The 23,778-nt window shown below is 43.2% G+C and overlaps 2 protein-coding genes across 6 annotated transcripts in view; one reads left to right on the top strand and one right to left on the bottom strand.

The window, feature by feature from the left end:
- Window positions 1–24: 24 nt before the first annotated feature.
- hao2 (hydroxyacid oxidase 2 (long chain)) lies at window positions 25–18,777 on the bottom strand. 5 transcript variants are annotated; one of them, XM_019880356.1, is made up of 12 exons: window positions 18,656–18,776; window positions 18,258–18,324; window positions 6,165–6,209; window positions 4,799–5,035; window positions 3,722–3,778; window positions 2,947–3,099; window positions 2,702–2,853; window positions 2,060–2,343; window positions 1,671–1,889; window positions 986–1,144; window positions 337–406; window positions 25–259 (listed from the first exon to the last, which is right to left on the bottom strand). In XM_019880356.1, exons 5-12 carry the CDS (start codon window positions 3,736–3,738, stop codon window positions 204–206), a joined length of 1,110 nt encoding a protein of 369 aa, XP_019735915.1. In that variant the 5' UTR covers window positions 3,739–3,778; window positions 4,799–5,035; window positions 6,165–6,209; window positions 18,258–18,324; window positions 18,656–18,776; the 3' UTR covers window positions 25–203. The 5 variants fall into 5 exon arrangements, with proteins under 5 accessions (XP_019735915.1, XP_019735941.1, XP_019735923.1 ...); XM_019880382.1 differs by having other exon boundaries at window positions 3,722–3,762; XM_019880364.1 differs by lacking the exon at window positions 6,165–6,209 and having other exon boundaries at window positions 3,722–3,777.
- A 1,525-nt stretch (window positions 18,778–20,302) lies between these two features.
- Window positions 20,303–23,778, top strand: part of fn1a (fibronectin 1a) — a 25,306-nt gene continuing 21,830 nt past the window's right edge. Inside the window, exons 1-6 of the mRNA XM_019880331.1 lie at window positions 20,303–20,562; window positions 21,330–21,455; window positions 21,590–21,727; window positions 22,586–22,717; window positions 22,894–23,031; window positions 23,494–23,652. Of these exons, the coding sequence (XP_019735890.1) occupies window positions 20,430–20,562; window positions 21,330–21,455; window positions 21,590–21,727; window positions 22,586–22,717; window positions 22,894–23,031; window positions 23,494–23,652 (826 nt within the window). The 5' untranslated portion in view covers window positions 20,303–20,429. The remainder of the gene's footprint in view (window positions 20,563–21,329; window positions 21,456–21,589; window positions 21,728–22,585; window positions 22,718–22,893; window positions 23,032–23,493; window positions 23,653–23,778) is intronic.

Raw genomic sequence — 23,778 nt, 5'->3', positions numbered from 1 at the left:
TTTTGTTTGTTGTTGTCTGAATTATTTTTGCTCCATGTACAGCACTTTGTCTAAGGCGTTGGTTGTGCTCTCTAAATACAGTCGAGTTGATTTGAGTTGAGTGAAGCTCAAAGGTAGAGTTTGTTCTTCTCCTTTCTGTGTTGGAAACAGTCAAAACAAGTGTTGGCTCCATGACAAATGTCTCCCTGCTTTCCGCAGGTGGGTCACAGTTTGGAAAACTGGATGAGGTTCCTGTTGATTTCCGCCACATTCCGGCAACCTGCAGCAACAAAACGGAGGCTTTCCACAGCGGAACGATGATGGCGGTTGTCATTCAGACCGGTTGTTTCCACTCACCCGATAAAGCCATGGAGAGGCGGAACTCGTCGTTTAGAATTTGCAGCACCTCCCTCACGCCTTCCTCCCCCTGAAAAGATGAGAGACGAAAAATTAAGGAATAGCCCATAATCTGGAACAGCGGAGTCCTACAACACAATAGCAAATCTTTGGTCCATAAATACTGCACCGGTTAGGAATTTCACCAAAATATCTTTTGGTGAAATTTTTTAAAATTAGTTTTTATTTAGAAAAATTTCTAAATAATTACATGTTTAATACTGTATTCATATAAATGCATTTATTTTTAAAAAAACATCTCGGCATTTCTAACATTGTTTTCATTATACGTCTGCCGTATTGAACTTTTTGAGATTATCTGTTAAAAAGGTTTTGCCTTCATAATAATCATTTCATATAACTATAATACATGCATTTTTGTCATTGCACTTGTACTTCATGTTACTATGTAACCGCCATGGCCACAAGCAAACATAATCCAGCTCACGGTGCCCCCTACTGCCACCAAATAGACATCAAAATAATCTGTCACCGAGACTGATAGGAGATTTATCTTCAGTGGGTCATGATACGAGTGGAAGGGATTTCACAGCATTGAAGGACACACGCACACAGACGCGCACGCACACACACACACCAAATGACGTACCTTGTATGCAAGGCCCCACACTGCCGGGCGGCCAATGAACACACACCTGGCCCCCAAGGCCAACGCCTTCAGCACATCGCTGCCCGTGCGGATGCCCCCGTCCAGGTAGATCTCGATGCGGCCCTGGACCGTGTCCACGATCTCAGACAGGGCGTCGATCTGTAGACACGGCAACCAAACAGCTCTGTATTTATACGCTCCTGAAAAGTTCCTCAAGTAGTGATTTGGCCACATGGTGGAAAACCCGGATCCGAGCGACTATTTTGCCGAGGTCGCCTTGCCTCAGGCGTGCACCACTACATGAGAAAAGCACGTGACAGAGACTCTTTGAACAAGGCGGCGTGATAGCTCAGTTTACGGTGTGAGATCAGGTGGGCAAACTTTTGTACTCAAGGGGAACACCATTTCTTATTTCTATCTTACAAAAAGTCAAATGTGCGTGTAACATAGTCCATTTGAATAAAATCTCAATTCCATCATCATTAATCAGTAAATTGATTAAAAATGTTCACAAGGTATATGTAAAATTGTTTATGATTGATTCATATTACAATGGATATTCCCCATTTTGTTGTACGCTGCAATGACAATAATGGTTCAAATTCTGAAATATTTGCTGGGATGAATGAATAATAATAATTAAAAAAAAAAAAAAAAAAAAAAAACAATCATGAATACATCTTACTGAGGCCGGGCCGCCGTCCAGTTGTCTTCCACCGTGGTTGGACACGATGATGCCCTGCACGCCGTGCTCCACCGCCAGCTCGGCGTCCTCCTTGGTCAGGATGCCCTTGATGATGATTGGCAGCCGCGTGATGGACTGCAGCCAGTAAATGTCCTTCCAGCTAACAGACGGGTCCAAAGTGTTGGCCGGGATCCCGTACTCCTCCGGTCCGGCCACCTCCTGATAGGTATAGATTTTGTTTTTAGTCCCACACTTGTCATTTCAATCTACACTCACGCTACACATTATTAGGCGCAGCGCTCAGATTGTGGGATACAGTGTCAAACTCTTGTGGAATCACTCTGACGCATACACATTCATCCTCGCTGGAAAATGCACCGCCCATTCACCTGAAAGGCGCCATCAAAGTTCTTGACCTTGAGATGCGGCGGCAGCTTGAACTGGTTGCGGATGTCGTTGCGCCGTTTGCCCGTGTACGGCACGTCCACGGTGAGCACCAGGGCCTTGAAGCCCAGCGCCTCCACGCGGTGCACGATCTGCTCCGACAGCTTGCGGTCACGGTACACGTAGAGCTGAAACCAGCGGTAGCCGTTAGGCGCCGCCGCCACAATCTCCTCCACCGAGCAGGTGGAGTACGTGCTGGTGATGTAGCATGTGTTTAGTGCCTCGGTGGCTGTATAGTGGAGGAAATACAATGCCCAATTACTCTTTGTAGTTAGTTCTAAGCAAACCTCACCAAGTATAACTAACTTTAACTCCAACCCCATCCGGCCAGGGTTAAGGTTTGAAATTAGCGTTGCATTATGGTTTCTAGTCAGGGTTTGCTTTGAAACAAGATTCAAGGTTGTGAAAAAGGCTTTCGAGCAAGCATTAAAAACAGCAGCCACTCAACAAAGGTAATGATTGCGATCATATGCTGCCACCTAGTGGTGAAAATCTGCAGTTCATACATATGAATATCGCCTAATGCTAAAGGCCTCAGACAGTGTTTTAAAAAATGTATTTAAAAAAAAAAAAAAAGCGTGACTCACCTCTCGCTGTGGCCATCTCACCCTCGTGCCACGCCAGACAATGGAAGGCAGTCGGCGCGATGCCCACCGGGAAGCTGATCTCTGCACCCTGCACCGTAGTCCGGGTGTCGCTCACCGACACGTCGCGCAGGATGCGAGGTCTCAGGCGGATCCTGCACACGGAGACAACGCGAACATAAGAATTGATAAGGGCTGCTGAGAAACACTCCTTATTCTAGTGAGGCCCGTAGCCAAGGTTTCGGTACCGCTTGAAGGCCAACAGGTTGTCATCTCGGGTGCAGCACTCGTCGGCTCCGGCAGCGTAGTAGTCCCACGTGGCCTTGGACAGGTGCTCCTTGGCGTATTCCTCAAAGTCTGTGAGGCATACCATGGCCATCTCGGCACACTGCCCCCCCTCTCTGTGGGATGCAACATTAGAAACAACCCCCAGCAGGCCCCTGTCCTACATCACATGATGACAAACTTGAAACTTGAAATCCATGCTAGGGTATTTCAATAAATGTCCTACAAATATTATTTTCAAAGAAATTGGAGAATCTCCAAAAGTTCAGAATTTTTGCTGCCAGGCTAGCAGAGACAGGGTCATGTTGTCTGTGGTTTAAAGTGTTCGGGAAACCAAAAATAAATGTCAATTTAAATCACAACACAAAATACTTTTCAAACTAAATAATCATAAAAACATGTTTTAAAAAAACACACACCGAACAATACATCATGAATAAATCAACATTCTTTGAGACATTGATTTGTTCAACAATTTTTCAGCTCAAAAAAGTCACTCTGTGTTTTTTGTTTGCACGAATGTTTGAAAGATCAAAGATTTTTTAAAGTGGTCGCCTAACTGGTGGAAAAACGTAAAGAAGGACTGATGTAGGTAAACTTCCAGCATAATAAGCCACCATACTGAGGCAAAAATCATTTTTTTCTGAAAATAATCATCAAGCCATATATTTATAATGGTAGAGCAATAACTATCATTTCAAAAAAATGAGTTTTAAAAAGTGGTCGTTGTTCACTCACCGGTTGCAAATGCTCATTTTCTCAGGACTACTTGCACCCTCCTGACAGAGACATAACCTGCCAAAAAGACAAAATACACTTTTCTTCAACAACTGTGTCCAAATCTCATTGCATCATATTTAAACGTGTATTGTGCAAGAGAGTAAACCTTAGAAATCGTGAAGAAATACCGAATGGGATTATCTCAAAACACTCCCAATCATGAACACTTGAGGGAAGTGCAGCACTAAATAAAGAAGAAAAATGTCACCGCTTGTTTGGGCATCATTTCTCAGTCTTGTTAATATTCACCAAAAGTGTCATTTCACCTCTGATATTGTATAAGGCACAAGTAACCTACAGTATTACGGTGAAAATAGTGAGAGTGAAATATATTTGACTTGTTTATTGAAAATATTCAAAGTAACTTAAAATGTAGACTTCAGTGCGAATGAAGTCACATGGAGCAGTATCAGCGGTCATCCGTGTTCAGATATGCTCATATTCGTCATTAGCATGTTGTGTTTTTGTTGCTATTTAAAAAAAAAAAAAAAGAGTAAAGTTTAACAATAAAGAATAAAGATGTTGGTTTCATTTGTTAAAATTATACTGAAGGAGCCTTGTACCCAACCATGGTGACAACACTGTTACCTGATCGTTTTGTTGATGACTCATCACACATTTTCCCCTAAAATCAGTTTGTGTTGATTACAATATGAAAGGAGCGCCTTGTTGAAGATAAAACATCAAGTATGGGCAGCAACAGCGCATCGATGTGAAATACATTCAGTCTTCATGTGGCTGAACATGTATGTGTGATATTGTGTGAGAGAAAGTGAGAGAGCGAGAGATATAGAGAGAGAGAGCCGTGAAAGGTGTCAGTCACGTGCTGAAATGTCGCTTAGTGACAGCACATTGTCCAGGTGAATTTCTAGAATACTTGCTCTCTTTCATCATGTACCAAACAAACTGCCTTTACGACGGTGATTATTGCTTCTTTTTCTCCATCTAATCCTTCTTTCCCTGTAACAACGCGAATACATGCTAATCGTAAACCAGCATTGAGGTGAATGAAATCCCTAAACGAGCAAGTCTTACCTTAACCTGGTGTGCTGTCAGCGGCCTTCCGCGCTCCCGCTCTCATGTGACGAGGTCGTGTCAGAGGGCACCCCGCCCCCTCTCATGTTCCCCCCTAGGTACCTCACTTCATCACAGTGGGAAGCTCCTCCCCCACACCTCCCAATGCCGGCTCACACCAACTCCCCCACTTGCTCTGGCCTCCTTTTTTTTTTTTTTTTTTTTAAACACCAAGAGCTCATCAATGACTGGACTGGACTGTGGAAAGACAAAAAAAGATTTTGATATTTGTGGGAGTACCATGAGAAGTACTGTACTGTAAAAAGGGTGCCTGGGCTCCAAAAAGATTGGGAAACACTGCTCTGTCCCGAAGAATAAATTACTGTAATTATGCTCCCCCCCGGTGGATTATCCACACAATGAATGTATTTTATTACATACATCTGGCTTTTCAATAACCCCAACACCCCCATCCCGAAAAAAAAAAGTCTGGTCCTGACTCAAATGATCACCGGCAAGCATTGCAGAAGTCTGATTAATGATCCCAATCAATTGAATCGAGCGTGTTGGAGAAGGGAGACTTCTAAAACAGGCTGGAATAGGACAGGACTTGGCTAAACGCTGATGTAGAGGCTTTAAAAACTCGCGTATCACAAATGAGGTATTCAGCCTTTTAGGGAGGATGAGAGGGAAAACATTCCGATCCTGATGCCAGTGAAAATGCAGAGACTGTCATCCTTTTTGATAAATGACGTGTGGAGTGATTAGTTCAAGCACCTGAAGGGAGAGTCACACGGCACTACTGAACGGGAATCCTGCCATGTATTTGGTTGGCAAGTCATGAATTAAAAAGCAAGAACCGGGAGATAATGACGTGCCACTGAAGAAAAACCCTGCCTCAAAGGATACGGAGCGTCCAAATGTTGCTGTTGCTGCGGGTGTTTGAGTGACCTCACTCGACTTTGAAGGCCAACGCTTCCCTCAACATTCCAACAGTCACTTCAGCGCCTGGAAGGATGTTCTCCAATCTTGTCATCCAAGTGTTGGGACAACAGAGATCAGCCTTCACCTGAATGTTTGTGCGTGCTGTTTCCATGGTGCTGATAGGACGCCAACAATGCTGCAATCTTTGATTAGGGCACCACGCTTGTTGCTCTCTTCATCTCGTCCTCCTTGCTGTCTACTTTTCCAAGTCAGACACGATGATTCAGTACCACTTATAATCACCCACCCCCCCAAAAAACACTAAATATATTAAAAAAGAGGCTTCAAGTTGCCCATCTAATTTAATGTCAAACTAAACATAAAACAAAGAGAATCATGCTATCTGTATTCAAAACAATAACACAGCTTTTTCTCAATACAGTCCGCCTAACTTAATACGAACAAAAGATGGTCTTATGAATGGCGTCCATGTGGTGGTAATAGAATGCTGTAAGAAACAGATATCTGAATATAAAAGGTGCAGCAGCACAGAAAATTAAACAATACTCACAGCCATATATTTCTGATACTCTTCAACCTTTTCATTTGTGTCTGCTTGATTGTATTTTACTTCCCCTTGTGCTAGCTCATTCGTAGATTTGCGGGCCGGGGGGGGGGCACCCCAGTCATTTTAATTGTAGTGTCTAATAAATTACAATGAATTAACCACCCATTTGCTTTTTGGGTTCTGAACTAATGGCGTGAAACTTGTAATTTGGTTGGGATGACAAAGAATAGACTGTCCACCGGAAGTGATGTCAGCAAACTGACATGGAGAGCAGTCATACTGAATTGTAAACGTTAAAGTCTATCGAAGAGGACAGTCACACACATTTTGCACGCACGACTTCCAACCATCAGACGCTAATGTGATGTTTTACCCACCGTATGTCTGTGTGTGAATGAGTACATCAAGGGGGCGAATTTTGGCCTGAGGGAATCGGAGGTGTGTGTGTGTGTGGGGGGGGGGGGTATATGTATCTGCCTGACTGTACAGTCTCCATTTTCTGTGACTCACCATCCAAAAATCTACTCTGGCGGGTTGAACACATGCAGACATGACAAATAGTGGCTTTCCACGGTTATGAAGTCATCGTAAAACAGCTGCAATACCCTCACAAGGTCAAATGATGGGGGAGGGGCCGGGGGTGCGGGGGGGTTACGTGTTTGCCCAACTTCCTGCATGTCTCCTTATCTGACGTTCATTCAGTGGTTTTATGAGCCTGTCTCACGATGATGTGTGAACCACTTGCCACAGTGGTTTTGGAAATTGTGTTGGTTTTGCCTCCGTGTGCTATATGGAGAGTAGCCTGGTGAAGTCACAACAACAACAACAAAAAATCAAGACCTCAGTTGATGACAAAGTTCTGTTCCTATAGTGATGTACGACAAACATTTGGGCAACTTGTAACTTGCTGCAATCTATTATTACCGCAGGAGTCATAATTACAGGAAATATTTGTCTCGGAATCAAAACACTGAGACAATAGTGAGCGTGCCCTGCCTCAAAGCGTGCAAATCTGCGAGTGATTGACACGCGGCCATGAAAAGTTTGGAATTGCCTAATGAGGCTACAAGATTAGAGACCAATTAATACCAATTATTTGTAGTAATGGAGGTCGATAACCAATAATTGGAGCCGATATTCATTTTCGGTAAAAGGGACAATATTCACCCCCCACCCCCCCCAAAAAAGCTCTTAACTGTCTTGAAATGTCTTTTTTTATGTTTAATGAAGAAGTTTTCAGATTCCCCTTTGAATCTTACCGGCTGTCAGTCTCCCCCCCCAAAAGGGCCATGCCAATAAGCGACCTATCCCTACACAAGATGGCAGCAAAGCATGACTTACATCTAACTGGAACTCCTCAACTCACTCCAACACACTTTCTTGACAGCAAGATGCTTCGAGATGGCGACAAAACGCTGCCCTTCACTGTCAAGTAATCAAACAGAAAAAGAATATGTGCGGCGACGGTCAGTGAGCTCATGCCCTGTGGCGTACTTTTACGCCTCTGCAGAAACAAAATGTCATATTACGAGTAAATATGTTTGAAAAACACCACGACAACAGTAACTGTCTGCATAAGCATTAAACACGTGCTGGTACCAAGAAAAAGGTGCGGCACGCGCTAATGACAGAGCGCGAGACCAGTACTACTCATTTGCCTGCTTTGAATTCTAATTCTCCCCGAGCTAAAAGTGAGGAGCATCCTTGCCATGTTGTTATTTTTGGCGCTCCCCTTTTTAAACCACAGCAGAATGGATCATAATCACAGGCATGGGAGCGTTTTGCACTTGTATTCCCTAGGAACACATTTCCTTTCCAACACAGGAAGTACTTTAAGTATTTATGAAGACATGCTGAGGTCGATCCACGATTAATTAATTAATTTGTTTTATTTTTAATACTAAGGCCATCCTCTCTGGCTTTCCGATGTGAACTCAAGTGTGTATTACAGAACCCCCCCCCCATACACCCTGTGATGACCCACGGTGGGATCGGAGTGTTTAAGGCAACACAGTGAGAGAGTCTTTGCTTTGTTATTCCTGGCCCGTGATTCAGAAAGCCTTTCGCGTCACAAACGAACCGTGACTGTCTCATGGTCCCTCCCCACAGTCGCCCCCTGACTTCAAGTTGGACTCCCGCACAGAGCGCTGACTGTACGCTAACGTTTTTGCATTATTGCTAAAAGGCAGATTGTAATTCGATGGTCGAATATGAGAGCATGATACGAAAGGAGAGAAGAGACGTAGGAGGTGAGAACAGAGGATGTGGCGCAGGATGACATGGGATAAGGCAGAGAGAATATGAGAGAATGTGAGAGAGCGAGCGAGAGAGAGATACAGATTGTCTGGCAAACTTCCTGTTCTGACAAAATGGGAAAGCCCAACGTTCTCATCTTATTTTTGACTTTGGTAATACACGAGAGTTGCCAAGGTGGATGACAACACAGGCAGAAAGTTTGTAAAACTTGATTTTAAAAGAAAAAGATGGTTGTTTGCATGAATGATTTTTTTTTTTTTTTTTAACAGCCTGTTCTTTTAATCTGGCCCACTGAGCATTTACGGTACATGACCAAGAGTCTCAGATGATTTGTTTCATTAATTTTGCAGTTTGTGTTTTTTTCATTTTTCAAATTCAATTATCTCAAAATAATTGTTTAAGCTGGTGTATCGTGTACTTGTAAAATAAAATTGTTATCGGTACATTAGTCATTTTTATTAAATCAAATACAGGAATTGGCTGATCCATTCTACTTACATTCATGATAAATGTTGCAAGTTTAAAATGAGAATGAATTCATTTCGTCCTGAGTGTTTCTGTTGTCCATATACATTTGACTGAAATTATTTTGACAAAAATTTGTGGGTTTTTTTTTATTTTACGGGGTCATTCATGTCAACATTTTCCCTTCTTTACTGGCCCGGTGGGAAGTTGAATCATTGGCAGTATCTTCCATTTTATTTTGCATCTGCTAGCTTGCGTCTTCAGATGGAGTCCTGTGAAGATTTCAGGTCAATTATACTCATTAGGGGCAATTACAGAACATTAGCTGCATCCACTTTATGCACACGAGTGCACGGCTTTAGCCGCTACGTATATGACTTTTTTGTGACTTAGAATGTAATTCATGCATTCCTATTCATATGTCAGAACGACAATTTCAAGTTGTGCTCCCATGAAAGCCTTTTCAGTGAACATGTGATAAGTTTCAAATGGATGATGACGATGAAATAATGGCAGGAACAAGCCGCTAAGAGTTTCTATATACCTAGCATGTGCCCCCCCATAAAAAGCGACCACATAAATTAAAAGTAAAAACATGCATTGATCTAATTGTGGCGAATGAATCACTTTTGGATTACATTCAGAGGACATCATGTTTGGGCTGCGGAAATGTTTCATTTTGCTTGTTTACACGAGAGATAGTGAGTGAGAGAGAGGGCAAAGGGGAGCCTGGAAAATGGGGTCGATTGAAAACGCCAGATAAGGCAAGCCAAATTAGTCATGCCGCTACTTTAAGTTGATTTTACCGAAGAGACGAAAACCTCCTTTGCAAGCACGTGGATTAAGGTCACTGAGCTATTAACTGTCCATCTTCATTAGAGGACAGCGGAACCATCGAAAACAAGGCTTGTCACGTCGACCTCGGTCATCTGGGAAACGGGCAGGATGAGAATGATTGCAAAGGAGATAAAAGAAGGAAAGAGAGTGGGTGGGAACCTAAAGAGGAACAAAGACAAATGCAGAACACGTCTTCAATTCACCTAACTTGCTTGTATGTGGGCTGCCGGCGTACTTGGAGGAAATCCATCTCTTCAAAATGGGTCTGTTTTCACTTTTGAAAAGACTGGATGAAAAAATTTTTTAAAAAAAACATACTGAACCAGGTCAGATTAGGATTGAGGAACTGTCAGATGCTCTCATTAAAAGGCGAAACCGGTAGTTGGAAATAGATCTTATGGGTATGTATCGTCCACTTATGAGCATCTCAGCAGAATTGGGAGCCTGGCAAAATAAAAAATGTCAGAAATGTGACACGATGTTCCAAAAATAATACAAGTGGGCATTCGTCAGTACAACGGATAAGCATGACAAGATGCCTTTGTGGGAGTACGGTTCCACTGCTTACAGCAGGGGTGTCAAACTCATTGTTGTCACGGGCCACATTGCAGTTACGGTTCCCCTTGGAGAGCCGTTATGAATTTTGGGAAATCAGATAAATGTTTAATCCGCTCCACATATTACATACACACCGCACAATAAATTGATGAATAACTAGTTTCAAAATCAGAAGTCAAGAATAATGACTTATTGTGGATTGCATATGACAATTTGAAATGTTGGCTCAGACTTTAGCAAGCATCATGGAACTTGACATACTTGATTTACTTTCGCGGGTCACATAAAATGAGGTGGCGGGCCAGATCTGGCCCCCGGGCCTTGAATTTGACACCTGTGGCTTACAGGTACAGTATTTCTATTTTCGGGGAGTCACGAGGTTTTCGCCATATGTTTCGCCTCTCATGGTTCCCACACCTAGCTGGAAAAACATCGGAGGAAATGGAGCCATGGTGTCCCCGTAACCAGTAAAGGCCCCAAACATATGCTCGTGTTTATGTTTCCAGTGGAAGGTGTTGTGTATAACGAGACCACCGCATTATCTCACCGGCCATCCTGACATTTATGTGATTTCGTTGGAAGCAAAGGCAAGTGTTTATGATTCCCAATGATTTACGCAAGAGTGTGTCGGACATAACGGGGCTTCGCATTTACAGTCTATTTAAAGCATATGCCGCTATTCGTGAAGGAAATAATATTTTGATTAACTCTTTCAACTGCCACGGTTTGCAACATCAAGACTTCGACGACCAATGTGTGTGTGTGTGTGTGTGTGTGTGTGTGAGAGAGAGAGAGCGAGAGAGCTAGCATAGCTGGTCAGGAGAGTGAGGCGTTTGTTTGGAATGAGGCTCATTTTACAGTGGATACGTGTTGTCTCACAAAACAATTTGATTATGGCGGAGAGCCGGGGGGCAGGCCAACAGTCAGTCCGGCCCCTCCAAGCCTGGACCGGTGCAGACGACGATATCCATCTATGGTGGGAAAAGTGGAGCGGTCGAAAGGAACATGTTACAAAGTGGTGAATCATTCTTTTAATCATTGGGCCATTGGTAATGTGACACACTACCCCTGGATTTTCAACCGTGTCATGGTCGTGTTTGTCTCGGGCTGCTAAGGGAACCGATACTTGCATGAATGAAACTTTTGAATAACGAGAAGAAAACACAAACTTTTTCCAAATAAAGCACTTGATGGTAAAAAATGAAGGTTGGAGGTCAACTAAAGTGAGGTAAATGATCAAAGCTTGACCCTCCAGCGACTCACTTGAGATGACGCGTTCATCCCGTCCTCTTTCTGCTCATATATTATGAGGCAGGTTCATAAAGAGCCGTCTGGATGCTTTGAGTGGAACCGCTTGCTCTGTGTTGGAAGTAGAAAAGATATTTGGGGGCAGGTCGCCGCACTGCATCAAAAGAACTGACCTGATTTATCAGTGTTGGGTCAGTGGCCAGGTAGCTTCTAATCTTGTAGCCCTCCACCCACACACCCACACACACATACACACACATATATGAAAGGCACACAGACGCTTATTTGACCTCTCTTTTTAGCGAACACACACATTGGCGTCATTACTGTCATGGGGCAGGAAACGTAACCCCCAACAAAGACTTCAGCGCTTTGGAATCTAAGCGGCTCGGCCATGTTCAAGGACAACGAATGATGAATTTCCATCTCTTCTCCTCAACCTTTCAATAGATTTCCATTCTTCCTGCTAGTATGTTCTCTCCCCTACGCCGATACATTCTACAATTATGGCAGACATGCCACAGCCTGACTATATTTTGTCACAGAATTGCAATAGTTTGCCATGATTTGGATTTTCGATGAGATGATCGAGGGCGTGGAGGCAGAACGTCCACCACCCCGTGCAACGGCTGCCGGATACAATTAGACTTCAGTTTTACAGCCACGTGTGATGCACGTTGCCAATGACGGTGACGCAACCCGAGAAGAAGCACAACATACAGTAGATCCATCCGCTTGTCCGTGCCAAGAACATTCTGTCTACCCAAAATAGGACATGAATAAAGGTAAATTTTCAACGAAAATTTTGTGCATAACCTGAATTCTTCAGAGACAAGAGACGTTTGTAATTTGAGGTTCCACTGTACAATACTTTTTTTCCACACAGAAGAAAATCTTGTGTTCCGACTTCTCAATGAATGTTGAGGATGTTAAAATGACCCCATACTTGCGCGCATGATGTGGAAAAAGGCCTGCCTTCTTTCTCCCTCGTAGACTTTGCTCTGTCATTTGAAATCATGACTCCAGAGTTCCTTCGCGGAGTAATGGGGTAACCATGGAAACTGTGATCTCAATCAAAACAAGCAAAAGACTTCTATTGCTTCACAATGAAAAATAGGCGATATATAGCATCAATTTGATCATCAAGACGTCATAAATCCAAATATTATCCTCACATGTGAATATGAAGGATTATTATGTTAATCTTTTGGAAACATAAAAAAAAAAGAAAAAAAAAAGATAATTTGATCCAGGAAAAAAAAGCTTCACTCAGTTTCACAGAGCAGGAAGAAAATGGCTCCAAAGTTTTTGATGTTGCCCCTTCGGCACATATACAAGTGCAAATGAGTATGATGAATACTTGTAAGTCAGGCCCACCACGTCATTGTCTGGCTTGTGCATCTCTTTGAAAGCACAAGTCCACTTTGTCCATTGAGCTGTCAACGCACATTTTTCAACCGGCCAAAACGGCGTATCCTAAATCGCTGTTTCCTTTATCGACAACAATGAAGAGGGGAAAAAGACGTATCATGTGTGTCGTTCACACAGCTACTTGCATTCCTAGTCGCCGTTTCTCCATCACATACATCCATTTCTCTGACAGACAACTCCAAAACACACGAGCGCACTGTACCAAAATACCTACAAATATAACACAGATGTTTCTGCTCCCCTTTTCATTGAGCTGAACTTGAAGATCAAAGGTGTTTTCTGTAAACACAAACTGATTACAAATGAAACTATGAAATGAACCATTAAAAATTAACAATATTACAGATAACAAGAAACGTGAAGTCGATGCACATGATTTGCTTGAGCGGAATTCTGGCGGGCCAGATCTGGCCGAGGAGCTTTGACTTTAACACCCCCGGTTTTAAATGAAAACTATGACAAATCCAATGACTGCCTCTTTTCCCACAGCAAAGAACAACAACACATGTTGCCAAGAAAACCCGCGTCACAAACTCACCGATTTCACAATGTAACTGCAGGACAGATGTTGCCCAACGAAAACACTCCATTTATTGTGCTATACACGTGTGCCGATTTTTTTGACGACTGGAAAATAAGTCGATGGACATATGGTTCTGTTGGCCACACAACAATACAAACCTTCAGCCCCCCCTTCGGCTCCCTGTGGAGCTGAACATCCGAGTGCATTCACGGCCTGTCGCCAGAGCAAAATGTGGTGGCGGTGACATCATCTGTCTGTTTATGGTCGTGTCAGGGTGAGGAATTGCAATTGGGAGTAAGTGAGCAAAATGGAGTAAAGTGCGGATCCATTCTTAAGTATCCAAACTGAAGCCACTTTGTCACTTTTTTGAGAGGGTGGGGGGGGGGACCACAGTGTGCTCTCAACAATCGAAATGTTTGCTTAGAGAACGCCGATGCTTAGTCTACGGAGCCTTTTCAATTAAATGCGGCTTACGGCTGTGTATTATTCTTTGACGCTACAGATATGCGCATATGGTTTCGTTTGTTTTGTCTGCAACGGGCCTCATATGGTTTGGGTTTTGACATTTTTGTCATTGATAAACGGTATAAGTCACTTTGATGCAAAAAGGTTTCGTTCAAAGAATAATACGGACGACTCATTCGGAGTTTCAGGGAGGAGATTTAAATGCTGACACGGACACTTTTACCAAGAAGAAAAACTGAGGCGTAACCATGACAACTTTTCTACCTATCTGTAAAAATTGCAAGTACTGACTGCTTATCCAATTAGTTAAAAGGCTGTGTGTTCCCTCATGCTTTGGCAGGCACAAGTTGTCAAAGCAAATGGCCAAAAATTATGCCCGAACGCGACAATAGAGACAAAACAATGATCGAAGCTCATATTCAGACTTGGGGACAAATGTTCAAGTCGTCAATTGACCAAACATGAATGTTTTTGGAAGAGGGGAGCAAGCCGCGGTTCCGGCAGAAAAGCCAAGCGATGTTTGAGCCAAGATTTGAACCCAGAACTTCTCAACTCCGAGACAGACGTACTAACAACTATGCCATAAATGTGGCCCGATTTATCATCGTGTTACTCACGGGACCATCAGAAAAACACTCTCATTGCGACAGAAGCGATAAAGAATAATAACTACTATTATTCCCGTGTTGCGTTATGATTTACAGGATATTATAAAACACGTTTGAGTGGCTATAAACACCAGTGTTGGTTCGAAGACACTTGTAAGGATAAAAATGAATGAATGCAGGCCCGAAAAGTTTGAAGAGTACAATGTGTGACCCGACTCACTTTGTCTTCCCTCGAGCTTGTGATCTCATCCCCCGGAGGGGAGGGAAGGGGAAAGCTTAGAGAAGGAAGGAGGGGAAACGCTGTTCAGAAACCGTTCGGTGCTATTCAGCACTTTCTGAAATGAGATATGACATGTGCGATGGCCACGCACGACGAGTGTGAAAGAACCTGGCCAATCCCCAAAAGTTTCCTGAGGTTGTGTTCCTACAACCATCACTTGTCTCCTTCCACGCCGCCTATTTCGGGCCACACAATTCCCCAAAGCCGTCCACTGATCCAGTGAGTGAAAGTACATGTCGTGCTTTCTTTTGTCTTCTGGACACGTTGGCAGTCAACAGTCATTTCAAATGTGAAGACCACACACACCTCATCTTGACTCGTGCTCACCATGCATACCACCACCTGCACTATCGAGCAGTTTTATTTTATTAGTGGCTGCGATGCTATGGTTACAGTATGCATTTATTTTGCTTCTCAAATGATCCAAAAATACAGGGAAGGAGATTTGCCCGGTCCTTGACAGAATATGACTAAACGGTGGTTACCGAGGCGACAGCTAGACTGTGTACCTGTTGCACGATTTGAATGGGACGTTTTTGATCATGTGGTCAAGCAACGCAAACGCAGGACCTTTCCTCCCCCCTACGAGCACTACGACTCCTCCTTCTCCCCCCCCCGTCTTTCACTTCCTCCAAAAGATCTGCATGACTGGCCTCCAACCAGCAATGACGAACGTGCTCAGGTCTTTCCCCATCGACTCTTGCCTGAAAACTAAGAATAGTTGACTCGAGTTTCTCAAGTGCCGCAAGTTTTCGTCTTCTGCGAAATTACTAGTTGTTGCCGACAGCTGGTAAACATGCAGGATCTGATCATCAGAAATATTAAACGAGACGTGGGCGGTTTTGTTTCCCCAAGTCTAACAGTTCCCAGATTTCTTAATAACATACCCGTGACATGCTGTCGTCAATATTCCAAGACCAAAATCACGCTGACTTTCAAGACGATTTTGATGGACTCTGTTGCATATAAATACCCAGCTGGTTTCTCCTCCGACAGCTTTGCTGGCCTCCCACATCATTCCCGCTGATCCTGTTCCCCGAACGGTACCTCCAAGCCTATAAACTGCACAGCAAAGTGGCGCAGGTGTATCTGGGAAATTTTTCAGCAAATTGCTCATTCAAGATATTCAAAAAGTACATTTTCAATAATACAGTGTGTCATCTTTAAATCATGAACATGGGGTTCATTGGCTCTCTCATATGCGTAACTTGGCAACATAACTTGCATTTCCCCCCCCTCCCCCTGTTTTCTATCTTTAACACGAGATTGGAAAGTTGTATTATGTAAGCAAAAGTGCAAGCCAGCAAGGAGCCTCCTGGGAAGCCACAATAATATGTAAAGTTCGGGCAATGAACTAGTGCAGGGACCAAGTACTTCATGATGCCGCATTGCAATGGGAAGAGCAGAGTTAGAAAATTTGAAGCGCGGCTGAGAGAGAGTGAGAGCCATTTTGAACGAATACGTGTTTTGCAAATGTCGACAGATTTTCGCAGCTGTGACCTCTTTTGTCCCGCGTCTCCGCTTTCTCAGGATGACTTTTTGTGCACGTTGTGTAATACACACATTTCATGATTTCTCCACGTCAGCAACGAATGTAATCGGCTCTGCCCAAATTTCTCAACTTTTTCAATTTTCACTCGCTATTGAGTAAGTTTTACTCAACCTCTTACATGTCTATTATGGTGTTGACGCGAGTTACCGGGACCATTGATGGTAAGATTACGTTACGTAACATTATTACAAAATTGTATTGTTATTGTAAAAATGCAGCAAAATACAGAGAAACATATATAAGCGTATAGAAATGTAAATTTTCCTCACTTTTTCTGTTACCAAACATCCAAAAAGTGGAAACACACACGTTGCCTTTTCAGTAGACTCCATGTTGACACACTGAAATCCAAGCCCAGTGGTTTTCGGAGGACAAAGGACATCAAAATAAGGCAGCACTTGTGGCAACGTTGACATACTCGGAAGATTTCTTAAGCATCTTTCCCTGGCTGTGATTTCCACTATTGTTCCAAACAACACCATCCTGTGTGATTGAAAGAAAGGCCCGTTTTAAACACAAAAATGTGTTTTCATCTCCATATCTAGCAATACAATTCCCAGAGAATGGCTTCAAACCGGGATTTAACCTTGATCGTCACTCAGAAATGCAAAAGTGCAGCGGTTTAATGGTTGTAAACACGCCTGAGTGTTTGGGCCAAGCATGACCAAATGATGACATTGCTAAAAATGGTTCGGGATTGACCAAGAATGATGTACCAGTGACAGTCTAAAATTATTCCTAATTACTCTTCCTGCAGTTCCAAATTCAAAGCAGGACCAGAGTGACAGTCGAAAGCCTTTTCAAACTTTTCAACTCTCTGGCAAACTAGCCCTTCTATGCATGAGTAACCTGATGATTTAAACAGCGCTAAAACGACAGGCAGTTGATCATTCTAATAGAGTATAACAGTGTGGCATGTAAAAGTAAAACGTTCCGTAATGCATCATGGGTCTATTGGCGAAGAGCAAAATGTTGCTCGCCCAGCAGACCACATACTCGCCTCGAACAACGCATCTGAAAGCAAGTGGCGATGAACAGGTCTTCATGCCCGCTTTTTCGTGGCAAAGCGTCAAACTGTGACGCCATACTCTGATCACATTGTGACTTTGGAGGAGTTGTGTCAGGGAGCCTGAAAATACATTTTCACCACGACACACGTATGTACTAAAACCGAGGAGTTTTTCTGGACTGTTGAGGCACCGAAAATGGTGATTCATTTGCCCCAAAAAAGTATTATTTCAGAAATTCCAGGAGGGCCCTCACTCTGCCTGGTACTTGGGTTCTAATAACTGGATGCATTCTGTCTGTTGCATGATTGTCAGCCGAGGATCAGTCTAAATCAAAATTATATGCACCGCATTGGCTCAATCTGACTAAATGTGTTATTTTGTCTCTGGTGATGGATGACAGATGGCTCCTTTCATAGCTGGCTGGTTTGTACTCTGTTTTTTTGAACTAATTTGGCAACAAAGGAAGAGGTCAAATACAAAAGCAGACATCTCTGTTTTTTGGGCAGGAAGGCCAACTGGTGTAAAAACTGTGCCCAACAAATCATGCGAGTGACTCGCTGTGCAGACTGTGTGGCAGGGAAAAGGCCGAAAGTCGCTTTGGCTAAGTTCACACAACTGATTTTTTTTTTCCCCCAATGGCCTTGTTGCAAAGAAGTCTAAATGGACTATTACCTTGTGCCAGAACATTAACCAAAGATACAGAGGACATGTGTTCTGGGTCTAGCGAGGTGAACCAGAGTAAAAAAAACGTTTACCTGTTCAAGCAGATCCAACGGAGAAGTTAATGACGACAACGTGAACTGCTCTCTCCCAGATGCATCCCTGGTTGTTTTTATTAAACACGGCACATACAAACAAAACAACAATCTCAGTACATTTGTATTTCTTTAACTTTATGAAGTCTTCTCCTAAACATTTCACAATATTAATTTCCTAGACTATTGTAAATGAAAAAGCTTGTCAAATGGCATACAGTACTAAAAGGAACACAAGATGGCGCCGAAGCAAATTTGCGGATTAAAAAAACGAATTTCCATGCAGTTTTTAAAACATGTTAAATTTAGCACTACTACTCCAACACCTCTTAAGTAATCACACATTCACATACAACTTCAGGACAGAGGTAATGATACTTTATCTGCTGTTTACTGACCTGGACAAGCAGGTAGAAAAGTAAGCGCAAATGATGACGTCGCGCGTTGGCCAGATTTGCGTTTGATGGACACCAGCCAAGTTCCGCCTTCTTACATGTCCCCACCCGGAACAACTCAATCAACAACGTCCGATTATTTTTTTTTTAAATCACAAAGAAAATATTCACAGACAAATTTCACATCATCTTAAATGTGAACAGCGGTATAAATTATAATCAAGAAAACATTTCTATTTTCTAAATATAATATTTGTAGTAATTACACAACATTTTCTTAATACAAATGTGACCCTTACTTCAGGGATGTCACACATCCGCTATGTTTTTCACAATATCATTAGTTTATTGCAGGGGTGTCCAAGTCGGGTCCTCAAGAGCCCCTCTATCCAGCCTTTTTTTAGAAGTCTCCCTCCTCCAACACACTTGATTAAAATCATCAGGATCATTAGGCTCCTGCAAAGTGGCCCAAACTCAATACTGTTTCTGAAGACCTGGAACGGCGCAAGAAACTCGCTTAATTCACATTGCAACTTGTCCAGTTTTAGCCAGCTGGTACGGTCTCCAGTTTCCCCATAACTTGGATCAGGATAAGCAAACGCTTTCCAGATATTCAAACTTTGGGTCCTTCCAGATGTTGATGCCATATGACCCAATTCCTGCGGATGACGTAAACTGATTGTAAATCCTAAAAGCCAACAAACTGCACAGCATCAGTGTCCTTCACTGAGCTACGTATATCACGTAGCAATGTGCTGTCTGCAGAAATATACTGTAAGTAAAAATACAAGCAGCATATCAGATGCCCCATTAAATGGGGGACACGTATACCAGTGTTTAAAATTGAAACAGATTTTTTTAAATGTGAGAAACTCTACTTGCGGAAAACCCCCCCCACAAAGGACTGCTCATAAAGTCCCTATAACACTGAGCGGCGAGCAACCGCGAGTGTTTTCAAGGGCAGCAAATGTTGCGTGCATGTCAAAGTTCGTCAACATTCCTTCAATGTCGTATATGTTCGCCAAAGAATCGTAAGCGGTTCGGAAAGTGGATGGATGGATGGATGTGATTTAATGTATTACAGGAATACGTAATTTAAAAAAATAATTCTGCTCATCTTTTATACATAATCCCATTTATTTGCCATTAAAACTCTCTTAACATACACCGCCTCCCCTTTAATAAAAGAAAACATGGGCTTTGGGCTTCAGTCGTTCTCTAATTCCTACCTAGCAACAAATATGACATCACGTGACCAGAAATAAATCCATTGGCCAAAAATTCACTAGTGAGCAAAATTGCTTTTCGGGGGGGAAGTTTTCGTAATTAATGGATTTGTGTTGATTCCGCAACTTGAAAATTGTCAGTGTGAGAAGATTTGATTTTAAAAAACCTTTTCAGGTTTGTAAAGAACCATTTGTTTTATTGAAACTTTAATTAGTTCTCGGTTCTACTATGAAAAAGAGTAACACGGTTTTCTCCTCCGTCTGAGAGTAAAATAGAGTTAATAAAAATAATTTTGTGTCACCCACAATGGAAATGTCCCCCACCCCCCCAACCCAACATGCGTGGGTTGTCGGTCTCTGAGTTGAACCTCCTCCTCTCCTTCCTCCGGTTGCGACTCAGCCATGCCCAGTCAGATAAATCACTCCCACTCTTTGCTAACCTGCACACTGGGGCCGCGCACCGGAGAGGGCCAGACCGTGATCGCTGAATTCTATTACACCAGGAGCCCACTTTCTGCTCTGGTGACATTTAAGTGCAACATTTGCAAAGCATGTGTGGAAGAAGCATAGCCGCCAGGGTGCTGGTTGCTCTGTGCATCGGGACCGCAGTGCACTGCATGCCCAAGGGGAACCACAAGAGACGAAGACAGGCACACCAGCATCACGTCCCCTCGGTGTCCCAGGGTAAGTTTGAGGTTTTCTTCCTTCCATCTTAATTGATTCGTTTACCTCCAGGTGACATTTTAACCGACCAGACCACATTACTTGATCATCATAATCCTGCTATTGTAGATGCTTGGGTGTGTTCGTTCTATCTTTTCACCAAGGTAAAAAGTTCTAAAAACAGTCATGATGTGGAATATTGGAGAGAGCCCGAGGTGTTAATGAAAGATGGAGATTGTGAACAAAGAGCCACCCGCTGGTGGGCGGTGGGGAGTAAAAGTGGAAAAAACAGTAGTTGTCCCTGCTGCAAATGATTTATTACTGTGTCTGGGGTCCTTTTGATGTCAAGTTAGCACAGCTCGGGTCAACTTCACAGACAATGGAGAGTCTTATATAACAATAAAATGTTTGACCTTTAATTGCATAAATATTGTTGTCCTAGGTACAAATGATTTATGAGTGTGTCATGGGTTCTCATGAAGTCAAATCAACACATTTTTGGGTAAAATTCACTGACGAGGAGTCTTATCTGGTAAAAAAAAGTTTTTCATCTCAGAATGTACTGAAGGTTTGAGTTGTCACAAAGGTTTTTGTCATTAAACTCGCAGGAGTTTGTTTTTACAGCCTCAGGTACGGTGTTTGTCATTGTATACTAGTTGAGCGTATTTTCCCCACTCACATTGTAGACAGATGGACTTTTTCCTTTTTTCACATGTCTGCTTATTGCTTCCAGCTTGTAGCGGCCACCCAGCCTTATTTTTACCTGCTTTCTTCTCGTGTCCTGCCAGATGGCTGCATAGAGAACGGTCATTTCTACAGCATTAACGACCAGTGGGAGCGGCAATACTTGGGCAGCACTCTGGTGTGCACTTGCAACGGAGTCGCCGGGATTAAGTGTATAAGCAAGCCTGAAGGTGGGTCAGCATGTGTATGCCTGCTGTGTTATTTTATCAGCGAGTCTGTCTTTATTTATCTCGCTGCCTGAGACAAAACAAACACACCTTCTTCTCTTGTGTCCCCCCCCCCCCTGCCCCACCACCCCTTTCAGCTGAAGAAAGATGCTATGATAAGATCAACCAGCAATACTACACTGTGGGAGAAACGTATGAGAGACCCAAGGATGGCATGATTTGGGATTGTACTTGTATCGGATCTGGCAGGGGGAAAATCAGCTGCACCATTGCCAGTAAGTTGGGACCCTTCCACAGGAAGTGCTGCCATTATCGTTCACACCACAGAACCACACATTCCGGACACGGCGGTTTTTAACATCTTAACCAAATTTTAAATTGCTAGGTACCCCACACAGCATCACTTAAAAAAAAAAAAAAAAAAAAACTCAACATCATGTGTTCTACTAATACTTTTATATTGTGTGGTACTGTATACTCGAGCGACTAAGTCAGCTTTATTTATATAGTGCATTTCATACACAAGGTAACTCAATGTGCTTCACATAATTAAAACTACAACATTCAAAACATTTGCAAACAAAAGACTGAAAGACATTTCAGAGCAATGTATAGAAATCAAAGTGACGATGCCCCCATTACTGCTCGTCCTGAATTAGCAGGAATGGGTGCATCGGCAGCTTTTTGTCACCAAAATGTCCAATAATGTGCTGAGCAACAACTGTGACAAGGAGAAATTTGTTCATATCCCAACACCCTCCTCACACTTGTCGCATTACGGAATATGACAATGTGATATAATTCTCCAAGATAAGAACATCTCGTAGCATTCCCCACACCACAAAATCTTTCAGGTACATCCGATAGTTGGGCCTTCGGGAAAGTGCTCAAACTTGGCTCAGTTGTCAATGTGCGTGTACCCCGCTTAAGTATCTCCTGGTGTGCTAGACTGATGCCAGTATGCTTCTAATCTCCATTTTATCCCCGCGGTTGTCTCACAAGTGTGCTGTTGTGCAGATGCTTGCGTTTAACTGTGTGGTGAAATGATGACAGAAAGAGCTAGTCTTTCATTTTTGTGGAAGTGACACACACGCATGCATCTCACCCCCCCCCCCACTCCCCCGTCCAACTAGATCGCTGTCATGAGGACGGAGCCTCGTATAAGATCGGAGACACCTGGAGGAGACCTCACGAGACAGGAGGCTACATGCTGGAATGCGTCTGTCTGGGTAACGGCAAAGGAGAATGGACCTGCAAGCCTGTCGGTGAGTCAACACTTACACACACGCACACACTGGCTGTGACTGACTGTATGATGCGTTGTTGTCTGATCACGCTGCAGCGGTTAGAGCATCCCTACATTAGTGTTATCAAATAAACACAATTAATATTGATAGTGAATGACGCACACTAAGTTGGTGTGTGTGTGTGTGTCCTGCAGCTGAGCGTTGCTATGACAACGCTGCGGGGACATCCTATGTTGTCGGGGAAACGTGGGAGAAGCCCTACCAGGGATGGATGGTTGTGGACTGCACCTGTATGGGAGAAGGAAGTGGCCGCATAACATGCACGTCCAGAAGTAAGAGACCCCTGACCCTCATACAAAGAATGATCTCACTTCATTTTTCAGTATTTTGAAGTTAATTTGCTTGTGACATTCCGAGAACTCGCTCACTGGTGATCCATGAATGTTCCTATTTGGACTCTGCGCTATCAAACTCGTCTTTTGTCTTTTGTCGTTTTGTTGGGTAAGCGTGCACACATGTTCTTTTGTAGTGTCATGTTACATTCCGCACTTTCATCAGGAACAAATTAGCAAATGCCTGAATGTGCGTCACACAAGTTCCACAAAAAAAAATGTAATTACTGCCGGTTATTTTTGGGCTCGTCACATGTATCGAAGCGTACTGCTGCCTCTCAAATCCCAAACATCCGTCTCTGCTGTGTGTTTATACTCAATGAAAAGAGTCTTATATCGATTCCTTTTAAGAATATGTATTTGTCCTTCAGGATTATGATGATTTATTCACATCTTTTCTAGATCGTTGTAATGACCAGGACACTTTGAGCTCCTACCGTATTGGCGACACGTGGACTAAGACGGACGCCAGAGGTAACCTGCTCCAGTGTCTGTGCACCGGGAACGGTCGAGGGGAGTGGAAGTGTGAGAGACATGCCTCACTTCACACGACTGGCCTGGGTGAGAACTGATGATATCCTTGTGCTTTTTTTTTTTCACCCCACTCCTCTTCCCCATGCCGAGAGAGTAATGTATAACAGACACAGACGTGTCGAAGTGGGGGGGGGGGGGGGGAGACAAGAAAAA

Source organism: Hippocampus comes, unplaced genomic scaffold (assembly GCF_001891065.2).
Source record: "Hippocampus comes isolate QL1 unplaced genomic scaffold, H_comes_QL1_v1.1 scaffold214, whole genome shotgun sequence".
Classification (NCBI taxonomy): Eukaryota; Metazoa; Chordata; class Actinopteri; order Syngnathiformes; family Syngnathidae; genus Hippocampus; species Hippocampus comes.
Note: the sequence above shows the minus strand (reverse complement) of the source record. Positions and strands in the feature narration are given on the sequence as shown.